The 13209-nt window shown below is 42.8% G+C and overlaps 1 protein-coding gene across 4 annotated transcripts in view; it reads right to left on the reverse strand.

The window, feature by feature from the left end:
- GAK (cyclin G associated kinase) overlaps positions 1 to 13209 on the reverse strand; it is a 1908861-nt gene that overhangs the window by 1588628 nt on the left and 307024 nt on the right. For all 4 annotated transcript variants that reach the window (XM_086961822.1, XM_086961820.1, XM_086961821.1 and 1 more), the window contains exon 5: positions 11371 to 11513. In XM_086961822.1, coding sequence (XP_086817948.1) covers positions 11371 to 11513 — 143 coding nt within the window. The remainder of the gene's footprint in view (positions 1 to 11370; positions 11514 to 13209) is intronic.

Below are 13209 nucleotides of genomic sequence, written 5' to 3' on the forward strand. Positions count from 1 at the left end.
ACAATCGCGTGTTGAGGCATTCGGGTCCTAGGTTGTAGAGGGCTTTGTGTGCGTGGGTGAGGAGACGGAACGTTATTCTCTTGTTGACGGGGAGCCAATGGAGGTCTTTCAGGTGGCCGGAGATGTGAGCTTGCCGAGGGATGTCCAATAGGAGTCTGGCTGAGGCGTTTTGGATGCGTTGGAGTTTTTTCTGTAGTTTGGCTATGGTTCCGGCATAGAGGGTGTTTCCGTAATCCAGTCGGCTGGTGACCAATGCGTGAGTGACCGTCTTTCTTGTTTCGGTGGGGATCCAACGAAAGATTTTTTTGAGCATGCTTAGGATGTTGAAGCAAGATGATGAGACTGCGTTGACTTGTCTGGTCATCGAAAGGGAGGAGTCCAGGATGAAGCCCAAGTTACGTGCGTGATCCGTAGGTATGGGTGCGGTTCCCAGGGCCGGTGGCCACCATGAGTCGTCCCAGGCAGAGGGGGATGAGCCTAAAATGAGGACTTCCGTTTTTTCTGAGTTTAGTTTTAAACGGCTGCTCTTCATCCATTCGGCTACTTCTTTCATTCCTTCGTGTAAGTTGGTTTTGGCGGTGTTTGGGTCTTTGGTGAGGGATAGGATCAGCTGAGTGTCGTCTGCGTAGGAGATGATGTTGAGGTTGTGTTGGCGCGCGATGGATGCGAGGGGACTCATGTATACGTTGAAGAGGGTAGGACTGAATGATGATCCTTGTGGTACGCCGCAGATGACTTTGGTGGCTTCTGATTTAAAAGGGGGGAGGCGGACTCTTTGGGTTCTTCCGGCGAGGAACGAGATGATCCAGTCCAATGCTTTCCCTTGTAGTCCTACGTTGTTGAGGCGTTGTATGAGGGTGCTATGACAGACTGTGTCGAAGGCCGCGGAGAGGTCAAGAAGGATGAGGGCGGCTGTTTCTCTGTTGTCCAGTAGAGTTCGAATGTCGTCTGTTGCTGCGATGTGGGCGGTCTCTGTGCTGTGTTTGGCTCGGAATACGGACTGAGGGGGTGGAGGGATTTGTTGGCTTCAAGGAAGGTGGCGAGCTGGCTATTGACGGCTTACTCGATGACTTTGGCAGGGAAAGGGAGGAACGAGATGGGGCGGTAGTTCTTAAGTTCAGTGGGGTCTGCTGTGGGTTTCTTTAGGAGGGCGCGGAGTTCGGCATGTTTCCAGCTTTCCGGGAAGGTAGCGGATTTGAAGGAACAGTTGATGACATCGCGAAGATGGGGTGCAATGATGGAGCCTGCTTTGTTGAAGATGTGGTGGGGACAAGGGTCGGTTGGCGATCCTGAGTGGATGGAGTTCATCAGGTGGATGGTGTCTTCGGTGGTGATTGGGTTCCAGGCGCAAAGGTTGTGTAAGTGTGGTTTTAGGTCGGAGGTGGGTGGAGTGGACTGGTCTCTGGACTGGTTTTCAAAGCTGTTATGTATTTCGGCGATTTTGTTGTGGAAGAATGAGGATAGAGAGTCGCAGAGGACTTGGGAGGGAGTGATGTCGTTGATGCCGGCGGTGGGGTTGGTAAATTCTTTGACGATGTTGAATATTTCCTTGCTGTTTTGGGCGTTGTTGTCCAGTCGATCCTTGAATGCGGATTTCTTGGTGGATCGGATCAGTTGGTGGTGTTTGCGGGTGGCGTTCTTGAAGGTGGCCAGGTTGTCAGTGGTTGGGTTTTTTCTCCAGGCTTTCTCGAGAGTACGACAGAACTACTTGGATTTCTTGAGGTCATCGTTGAACCAGGGGGCTTTTTTGCTACCTTGTTTGATTAGATGGTTTTTCAGGAGTGCTAGTTCGTCGGCGCTGTGGGTGATCCATTGTGTGAGGTTGGTGGCTGCTTGGTTTGGGTCCGATGATTTGGCAGGGGTGCTTTGGTGAAGCGAAGTGAAGAGCTGGTCGGTGGTGATTTTGTTCCAATTTCTTCGAGGAATAGGTTGTGAGGGGTTGTGGCTCGTGGACTTTATGTAGTTGAAGTGAATGCAGCTGTGGTCCGACCAATGGAGAGCAGTGGTGTGATCGAAGGAGATGTGTTTGCTGTAGGTGAAGATAGGGTCGAGCGTGTGTCCGGCCAAGTGTGTGGGGGTGTCAACAAGTTGTTTGAGTCCGATATTGGCGAGGTTGTCCAGAAGGGTGGTGGTGTTGCTGTCGTTTTTCTTTTCCAGGTGGAAGTTGAGGTCTCCCAGTAGAATGTAGTTCTCGGAGGGGAGGGCGTGTGGGCTGATGAAGTCAGTGATGTCTTCGCTGAATTGTGTGCGGGGTCCTGGTGGCCTGTAGATGAGGGTGCCTCTGAGTGTGGTTTTGGGGTCGGTGTGGATCTGGAAGTGGAGGTGTTCGGCGGTAGCGAGGTTATCGTCAGAACTGGTCGTGATGCGGATGGTGTTCTTATGGACAATGGCGATGCCTCCTCCTGTTTGGTTGGTGCGGTCTTTTCGGATGATCTTGTAGGCGTCCAGGATGGCTATGGCGATGTCGGGTGCTGATGAGGCGTTCATCCATGTTTCTGTAAGGAAGGCGACGTCCGGCGATGTAGTGTCGAATAGGTTCCAGAGTTCAATGGAGTGTCTGTGGACGGAGCGGGTGTTGAGCAGAATGCATTTTAGGTGTTTAGTTTCGGAGCTCTGTTTGGAGTTAGTGGATTTGGTGTGGGTCCTGATGCAGTCGGTATATAAGAGCTTTATTGCGTGATTAAAAGAAAAATCATTGCAAATACAGAATCTTTAAAATTTGTAAAAGATACATTTAAAATACATATAAAAAATGGCGACTGATTGGGATCCAATGTGGATAGGGACAGCCGATGGAGCCTGCCAGAACTTTAAGCCAACGACGAATCACTGGCTTTTGGCCCCTCGCAGAGGTTTTTTTCTGCGAGGTCCATGAACCTTACCAAGGCACAGTTTAATTTGATGTTCCTGGGGTCAAAGCAGGCCAGAACTGCTGCTCTGCACGATCTAATCTTGTTTGTGTTCCAAAGGTGCTTCAAAAGGAACCGTCTTTCATTCAGCAGTTTTGGACAAAGACATAAAATGTGCGTGATGTCTTCTTTGTGATTCCCACAAAGTCGACAAAGTTCTCGTCCATGATCTCTTTTCCATTTTGGGAAATGGGCCAACAGATTGGTAACTCCCAGTCTCAATTTTAGGAATTTTAATTTAGTTCGTGCAGTAAAAGATAAGGTTAAATACTGCTGTGGAATCAACAGGGCATAGGAATGCAGAGTCAACCACCCATGACTTCTTTTTGCCAGCCGTGCCTTATCTTCCACAGTTGACAACTTTTTTGTGCTTAGTTTCGCTAGCCGTTTAAATTCCATTTGGCTTACATGCATGCTCTAAAGTTCCTTTAAGCATAAGGTTGTTAGGCCTTTTTTCCAATAGTCGTTCCCTGCACGCCATGAGTTCGTATCGAGACTAACCCAGAGGTGGTGTGCTAGACTGCCTTCCTTAGATGATCTCAGTTTGTGACAGTTTTTTGTGAAGGTAAAAACCCAGGCAGGCTAGAAATACAAGAGCTAGCTGATTATGAAACACAATATTCAAAGAACACAAATAATAAAAATGATTACTGCAATGCACTGAAATGATATCAAAAGAGATACTCTTTAATATAGATATATAAAAGGTAAATATACATATAAAGTTAATAAATTACACAATAGACAAATTAAATCATGAAGTTCATATGATTATTTTCAAAATATATAAAAAGACTTCATAACATATAAAAATGATTCTTCATCTTCAAAAGTATTCTCTAATTGTTGAGAATGAGGCTGTGGTCGTGTGTCAACGCGTTTCGACAAAAACATTTGTCTTCATCAGGACAAAACGGATGATCAGCCAATTTATTCTAAACAGAAAAATACAATGATAATAAAAATGAATTTTAAGATCACAATGCATTGTGCTCATAAGGCATAAAATCATTCTTAGATTAATCAAGTTCATCAGTCTGGCTCATGTATTGATGCAGAACATATTCAAGAAGACTAGTTGGAACAAAACATATGTGATTATTTCATCTTTCACAACTATCACAAACAGGATTTAATTCCTAATATTTCAATTACATACAAGTATCATGACATCATAGAGGTTGGTGTATCATTCATATAGTTTAGAATCCTAAGAAAGTCACCCTACCTATTACTAAGACAGTTTTATTCAAGGACCTATCTTTATTATCCTATGTATGTTTTAAACTGGCACTTCATTTGGATTAGTCTCAACATAATGGGGAGGTCTGTATGTGTGTTTACACTAATTTAACAAGAGATGTATTCTGATATTTCAGAGTTTTTATAGCATCAATAGCCGCTAGTTTCAAAGAGATCATAGCTGATAACTGATATGTAAAGATAGGCAGAAAAGGCATATTTATTTATTACATCTTGTCAAGCACAGTCATTATTAATGAGTTTTTCTTACCTAAAAAAATTATTTTGATAACCAGACGGATATAAAATGGTTGTAGGGAGTAAGGCACCTTTCCTTCTTTTTTGCAAATCCGGATTCGGTATGTGATAACTACATAAAAATAAGAAACACAGTGGTATTTCTAGTTTGTATTGTGATTAATTTGGGATATACAAGTTCCTTTCGTTTTAGATTTATTAATTATGTCAGATGCTGGTCTCACCTGTCTAAGCAGTGTTCACTGCCGTCATCTTACTATCACCTATCAAACCTTTTCATTCATCTCTTTTGGAGCGGGGGAGGAGATCTCAGGCTTTCAGGTCTTATTTTATCATCACGTAGCAGCCGGTGAAAACACCGATGTTTATGGCTAGAAGGGAAACATAATTACAAAATGATGCGCTTTAAAAATACCGCTTTTCATCTATAATGCTTAACTAGCCTATTGATGTTTATACTTGTTCCTTACATTTATTATCTATCCAGAGTAGCCGTGTTCTTGTAGCTTCGTTTATAGTCGTGTACAAGACGCGGCGCCAGAAGCCTTCGATTGCTTTTATAAATTGTTCGTATATTCCGGAGGTTGTTGGCGGTGCCTCTGATGTCTAAAATGTTCAAAGCGTGGCCCCTGCAGACAAAGAAGGAGGGGTCCCAACATAAAAACCAGATTAGCGAGTACAAAGCGGATTATTCTGTCGAAAAGGACATTAAGTAAATAAGAAAACGGAAACGGCTAAAAAGGTTTCTCGCAGGTTACAAGCGGGCATGGCAAAACGGGTTTTAAAGGAGCAACACGAGGGGTCTCACGGGGAGACTTGAAATGGTTGCAAGCAGATATAGCGAACGGGTTTTACAAAGTAAAACGAGAAACATCGCAGCGGGACTCAAGGTGGTTGCATACGGAATGCGGAGTTACGTGCAACCATGAATGCGGAGTTCTCGCACCGTGTCTGCTCTTACCGTCGCTACGGATCTTCGATGCCTCGACCTTCCTCAGCTACTCCTGTCGGCAAAAAGGATTAACTCTAGTGTAGCTAGCTGCACTCTTTTATTTCGTGAGCTGGCTACGCCCACTGTCGCATTTCTTTAGTGTTTACCTTCTAGTTAAAGCGATACCGCATTTTTTAAGATTCCTTGGTGTGTGCCGCCCATTTAAAGCGATACAATATAGCGCGATACTATGCTTATAAAAGACTTAAATCTAAGCTATCGAGATGAGTAGCTATATCTATCCGACACCATCATTACAGGTGAAACAATGGAATTTAATAAAATTAAAATTAAAGCCAATGAATTATGGACCTGTAACACAAAGAACGTTGTGTATCTACTTGTTTGCCCCTGCAATCTTGGATATGTGGGAGAAACGTCCCGCGCAATAAAAACTAGACTAACTGAACACAGGTCCGCCATTAAAACTAGGAAAACCACTGCACCTATGGTAAACCATTTCTTAGAGCACAACCACAGACCAGAAGAACTGAAATGGCGAATTTTAGAGAGGATACATTTACAAAAAAACCAAGGTGGCGATAAGATTCGCAGAAAAAGAGAGGTCTTTTGGATTTTTACCCTCGGAACCTTTAATCGTGGTCTGAACCATGAATTACCTTGGGAGAACGCGATAATATAACATAATATTAACATAACTCTAACAATAATGAGCAGATTCTTTTTGATGAATTAACAGCTTTACACCCAATTTGCCCCTTTGGGGGTCTGGGCAACAGAAGGCTATTTATATGCCCCCTTTTTTCTGTTCAAAACCCAAGTTAGTAATAGTGTGCCGAATAGATATAGCTACTCATCTCGATAGCTTAGATTTAAGTCTTTTATAAGCATAGTATCGCGCTATATTGTATCGCTTTAAATGGGCGGCACACACCAAGGAATCTTAAAAAATGCGGTATCACTTTAACTAGAAGGTACACACTAAAGAAATGCGACAGTGGGCGTAGCCAGCTCACGAAATAAGAGTGCAGCTAGCTACACTAGAGTTAATCCTTTTTGCCGACAGGAGTAGCTGAGGAAGGTCGAGGCATCGAAGATCCGTAGCGACGGTAAGAGCAGACACGGTGCGAGAACTCCGCATTCATGGTTGCACGTAACTCCGCATTCCGTATGCAACCACCTTGAGTCCCTCTGCGATGTTTCTCGTTTTACTTTGTGAAACCTGTTCGCTATATCTGCTTGCAACCATTTCAAGTTTCCCCGTGAGACTCCTCGTGTTGCTCCTTTAAAACCCGTTTTGCCATGCCCGCTTGTAACCTGCGAGAAACCTTTTTAGCCGTTTCCGTTTTCTTATTTACTTAATGTCCTTTTCGACAGAATAATCCGCTTTGTACTCGCTAATCTGGTTTTTATGTTGGGACCCCTCCTTCTTTGTCTGCAGGGGCCACGCTTTGAACATTTTAGACATCAGAGGCACCGCCAACAACCTCCGGAATATACGAACAATTTATAAAAGCAATCGAAGGCTTCTGGCGCCGCGTCTTGTACACAACTATAAACGAAGCTACAAGAACACGGCTACTCTGGATAGATAATAAATGTAAGGAACAAGTATAAACATCAATAGGCTAGTTAAGCATTATAGATGAAAAGCGGTATTTTTAAAGCGCACCATTTTGTAATTATGTTTCCCTTCTAGCCATAAACATCGGTGTTTTCACCGGCTGCTACGTGATGATAAAATAAGACCTGAAAGCCTGAGATCTCCTCCCCCGCTCCAAAAGAGATGAATGAAAAGGTTTGATAGGTGATAGTAAGATGACGGCAGTGAACACTGCTTAGACAGGTGAGACCGGCATCTGACATAATTAATAAATCTAAAACGAAAGGAACTTGTATATCCCAAATTAATCACAATACAAACTAGAAATACCACTGTGTTTCTTATTTTTATGGAGTTATCACATACCGAATCCGGATTTGCAAAAAAGAAGGAAAGGTGCCTTACTCCCTACAACCATTTTATATCCGTCTGGTTATCAAAATAATTTTTTTAGGAAAGAAAAACTCATTAAGAATGACTGTGCTTGACAAGATGTAATAAATAAATATGCCTTTTCTGCCTATCTTTACATATCAGTTATCAGCTATGATCTCTTTGAAACTAGCGGCTATTGATGCTATAAAAACTCTGAAATATCAGAATACATCTCTTGTTAAATTAGTGTAAACACACATACAGACCTCCCCATTATGTTGAGACTAATCCAAATGAAGTGCCAGTTTAAAACATACATAGGATAATAAAGATAGGTCCTTGAATAAAACTGTCTTAGTAATAGGTAGGGTGACTTTCTTAGGATTCTAAACTATATGAATGATACACCAACCTCTATGATGTCATGATACTTGTATGTAATTGAAATATTAGGAATTAAATCCTGTTTGTGATAGTTGTGAAAGATGAAATAAGCACATATGTTTTGTTCCAACTAGTCTTCTTGAATATGTTCTGCATCAATACATGAGCCAGACTGATGAACTTGATTAATCTAAGAATGATTTTATGCCTTATGAGCGCAATGCATTGTGATCTTAAAATTTATTTTTATTATCATTGTATTTTTCTGTTTAGAATAAATTGGCTGATCATCCGTTTTGTCCTGATGAAGACAAATGTTTTTGTCGAAACGCGTTGACACACGACCACAGCCTCATTCTCAACAATTAGAGAATACTTTTGAAGATGAAGAATCATTTTTATATGTTATGAAGTCTTTTTATATATTTTGAAAATAATCATATGAACTTCATGATTTAATTTGTCTATTGTGTAATTTATTAACTTTATATGTATATTTACCTTTTATATATCTATATTAAAGAGTATCTCTTTTGATATCATTTCAGTGCATTGCAGTAATCATTTTTATTATTTGTGTTCTTTGAATATTGTGTTTCATAATCAGCTAGCTCTTGTATTTCTAGCCTGCCTGGGTTTTTACCTTCACAAAAAATTGTTGTCCCTGACCCAGGAGTCTTATCCTTATCAGGGGGTCCTTGATACCCACGAGTTACTCAGTTTGTGACAGCATACAAGAAAGGTCATGGCTCTGGCGTATGGTTGATGGCAGATTCCCAGTTCCAACCTGATTTGTGCCGGAGATGTTTGAATTGGTAGTTTGAACACTGTTCTATAAATCTTTGTAATTATTTTGTCCAGTTGGCCACTGTCCAGTCCTTTTAGGACTTCGCTACCGTAGGTTAGTGTGGGAATGATTTTTGCCTGAGCGGCCTGTAAAGTAGGTGCAAAAGTTGGGCCTTGTAGTTTCTTGTGGACGGATCCAATGGCGAAGGCAAGTGCTGCACCCTTCCTTTTTTGTTCTTCTAACTGAGATTTATATCTGTTGTTGTTGTTAAAGATGACTCCAAGGTACTTATGGCATTTAGATTCGACAATGCTTTCCTTATTAAGAGTCCAAGACAGATTCTTAGCTTTACCTGAACGGACCGCCAATATTTTTGTCTTCTTATTATTGATCTGTAGGTTATTCTTATTAGAATAGTCTGAGGTGGCGTCCAGAAGCCTTTGCATGCCGATCTTAGTTTTACTAAGAAGAACAACATCGTCGGCGTATAGTATGTTTGACAGCAAGAGACCGGTTACCTTGGGAGCATGTGAATTGACCTTGTTAAGAGCACCAGGAAGGTCGGATAGAAATAAGTTTAAAAGTGTCGGGGCCAGGACGCAGCCCTGTTTTAGACCTTTTGTCGTTGGAATTGGGCGTGACAAACGTGAGCCGTCCCCGATCTTGATCCTGACCCATGTGTCCTGATGTAGAAGTTGTATGGCTCTTAGGAGGTCAATTGGAATGTTGAAACTAGACAGCTTCTGCCAGGGCTTAGCTCTATTCACGTTGTCGAAGGCCGCTTGGAAGTCAATGAATCCCATGTAGAGTGGACAGGAGCTGAATTCAGCCAGATCAATCAGGCAGGAGAGGGTCATGAGGTTGACCGAGGTTCCGGTGTTGCTTGTAAAGCCAGTTTGATTTGGAGGAATGATAGCGTGGTCCTCCGCCCATGCCCTAAGTGAGTTCAGCAAAACTCCTGCAAAGTACTTTGCTTCATTGTCGATTAGGGCAATGAGACGGTAGTTCCCAGGGGATTTTTTGTCCCCACCTTTAAAGATTGGTGCGAGGGTGGGTCCTGATGCAGTCGAACTTGCAGGAGTGGCAGGTGAAGGGTCCATGGGTGTGTCCTGGGGCGGCTTGGTAGCAGTCTTGGAGGCGGCCGGGGTTGAGTGCTGAGAGGGTAGCGGCGACATACGTTATGCGGGTGGAGTGGGTTTTGCGGGGACCAGGGGGTCTGGCGCTGGGCGCGGTCCGGGCTTACCTTTGGCGCACCTTCGGCGCGCATGGGGCGCGTTCGCTGCGCGCAAAAGCATCTGTCATATGTGGATGGTGGAGGGGGCGAGGGAGGAGCAGCTGAGAGGTGGGAGCGGGGCGGAGAGCCGGGCTGGGAGGCACAACAACAACAACAAAATGGCAGCAAGCCAAAAGGCAAGCAGGATGAGATTGGGGCATAGGTAATGCTAATGGCAATGAAATGGGCAGTGGAATCGGCACAATCAGGCACAAATCGGCAAGCAGGCAAAGGCAGCAATGTACAACAATAAATAATCAATGCGCGGTCTAGCGGCACAGCGCTACTATAAAATTGAATTCAGCAATAGCAGTGCGAGTAATGCTTCGAGGTCAGAGAGCAGCTTTGATCAAATCGAGTTCAGCAATAATGAGATTTTAGCATAGCAGTGCCATGAAAAGTGCTTAGGTTTAAACTTGCAAAGTATAGACACCAGCTGAGCATGAAGAAGACTTCTAAATTAGTCATTTTCGAAGGACATACACTGCCAAGGTCTCAAATTGAGTTGTTATGGTTTTCTTACAGCTCAAAAACACTGGAGTATTACAGGATTGCTGGATAAAAAGTCTCATACTTAGGACGCTGCAGAATACAGACACCCTCTGTGGGTTGGAATTATCACCACAGAAATAGTAGGTATTTTAGTTTTGGTCAAGCTCACTCGTTTCAGCACACTAGATTTTGCAAAAACCATTGTAATTTTTTATCTTTACAGAAACTTGTACTGAGAAGACTTCGGTATCTATGACACAAAATATCGAAGTTGGGATATATAGGGATTATTCTTGTAGACACTGGTTTTATCTCACCGGGTTGAATTTGCACGAATCTGCACATTGTATTGGGCATCCAGACTCACGAGTTTGTCCCCTTTTAAATCTTCGTCAACACAAATTCACTTTCACTCACTTCATCTCTGGTTTCTCCGTCCTCCATCTTCCTTTGGTAGCGACTTTTTGCTGTGCCACACTTGGATAATTTGTCCAGTTGGTGAACGTATTCCATTTTGTGCATGACTTCGGGTTATATCCTTTAGATGGATACATTTCCACTACAGAATACTATTTCATATAAACTTGTGGTACACGAGTCAGGACTTGAGTTTTGTTCTAGTGTTTGTATTTACACAGCCTTGAAAAAGTGGCGAGACTAATTCCCATGTATGCGACGAAACACATGTCTGCTGTTTCTTTGTGTGAAGACCTACTAAAGGAGAAAAGAAGACAGACTCTGAAATCTTTGTACAAATTGTGCTCATTTCTATGCACTGTTTATCGTTTTTTTTTTACAGATTTCTGACGTGTGCTGGGGAGTGTTAGTACATTTGTAAGCTCATGCTAAAATTTGAGGAGGTTTTTGGTTCTCCTCACCTTGGAAGCACCGCCACTCAAATAGGTAGCTTTAGGACATTTGCTATGTGAATTTCCCCTGAGAGGCGCCAGTACTCCTAGAAAACATACCACTTCTCGTTTTCTTTTTGTCTCCCAATGTATCACTCTTCTAACGGACGGGACCAAGGAACTACCAACCACATCAGTATAAAAGAGTATGTCAACTAAATTCAAATTCATAGAACACATGAATTACCTTTAGGTCTCTGTGAATTATTGGTGGTTTCTGCTTGTGCATGTGTTGTACTGCTCTGCATGTCTGGTAGAATACTTTCAATATTGTGTCACAGGACAGGGGACCCTTCGTCTCAGTTTTGTTAAAGAATTCCACCAGCTGTCCTAAAATTGATGACAAAAATTATGTCAGCAAACAAGATAGATAGATCTTTAATATTTTGTATGTATACATTTCCGAATTCAAATATTTAAGCGCCATATCTAAGCATGAGTTTCTGAGATTCAATGCAGAGTAGCGCTGAACAAAAATTTTCAAGAGATACGACAGTCAATAAATCATATGCAAATCTAAAGCTACAAGGAGTACAGTTTATTAAATGCAGTACACTTGCTAAGACTAACTTTTTTTCTTTGAAAAATATTGATTTTCATGATCTAATACAGCATTACATAACGGTGTCACAGCCAAGTATGTCCTTTTTAGAATTCTCACTTAAATCCAGTGCTCCTATACCCTTTCTTTCACGTAATGCAGCCATTGGCAGTCCCATCTCCCTCAAACCGCAGAGAATCTTGTCCCCCACCTCTCTACGTCTCTCGACTGCCACCTCCAACCTGTACCTGTCATTTTGGAGAGTTCTGCACATAAGTTGTGTCCCTCACTCTTCTGCTATGCCTTCCCTACTAGTCCCATGTGTTCCCATCCAGGCCCCCATATACTGTGATACTTTAAGCATTCTCTTCCTTCGTGTACATCTCTTTTTCAGCCTCCATGGTACTACTAATTCACAGCCGTGTAGGGGTTCTGGACTATCACTATGTCTCTAATGTGACTCGCAATAAGTCACTATTGTCACTATTGTCTGATCTTGCAAGTTCAGTCTTGTCCAACATAGAGGCTGCATGCCGACATGCAAGCTGGGGGTGCAAGTCATCTGGCCTGCACCCACTGCCTGCGCTAACATATAAAACAGTGAAAAGCAGCAATCCAAAAAATATGCTGCTGTTAAAAAACTGGCTATTGCCCGTGATGGATGGACAAGGCTTTGTGCGCCAGAGAACAAATTGCTGGGACGGTATGTTTAGGATTAGCTAAGTCATCCAAATATTTTGAACAAGTAAATTATGTAACAAATATCTGGTAAAAATATGACAAAAATGCTTAACAATGCGGAAAAAATTACATTGGAACTGTTTAATTTTCACACATTTGATAGTGTAGGAGAGTTGGGTCTGCTTCCTATGGTTACCCCCACTTTATTTTGCTGTGTTTCACTGGTTTTTCGACTTTAGTATGGATGTGGTCCTGCTAATCCGGCCCACAGCCTAGCTGTTCTCTCTCTAAATTGGTACCATGTACTTTAGGTACATACCAGTTTGGGTACTGGGTCACCCTTGTGAGTCCCTGTATATGGTACCTTAGGTACCCAGGGCATGGGTGCACCCAAGGCCTACCAGGGGCTGCAGCATGTATTGTGCCACCCCTAGTTGGGTCTCCAGACTGACACCACAGGTCTGCAATTGCAGCCTGGGTAAGGTGGTGTAATCACCCCTTACTTAGATATAATATTTTTCATGTTCTAAGTGATTGGATTGGACCGGGCCTGGGCTGCATGTATTGCCATTGCTGCCCCCGCTGAGTATTGACCTGAGCTTCACGGCTGAAGCAGTTACGGGGACCCGAGGAGGCGCTTTGTTTTCCATCACACGCAGGAGAACTGGGCTTTCAATCCATCGCAAACCTGCATTCTGCCCAAAAACATCAGATGCAATCAACAATCCATGCATCACTTACCTGGATTGAAAAACACTACATTCTGGGGGTTATAGTCCGCGAATATTTCCGTGAACTGAAACA

This window comes from Lissotriton vulgaris, chromosome 3_1 (genome assembly GCF_964263255.1).
Source record: "Lissotriton vulgaris chromosome 3_1, aLisVul1.2, whole genome shotgun sequence".
In the NCBI taxonomy this organism is placed as follows: Eukaryota; Metazoa; Chordata; class Amphibia; order Caudata; family Salamandridae; genus Lissotriton; species Lissotriton vulgaris.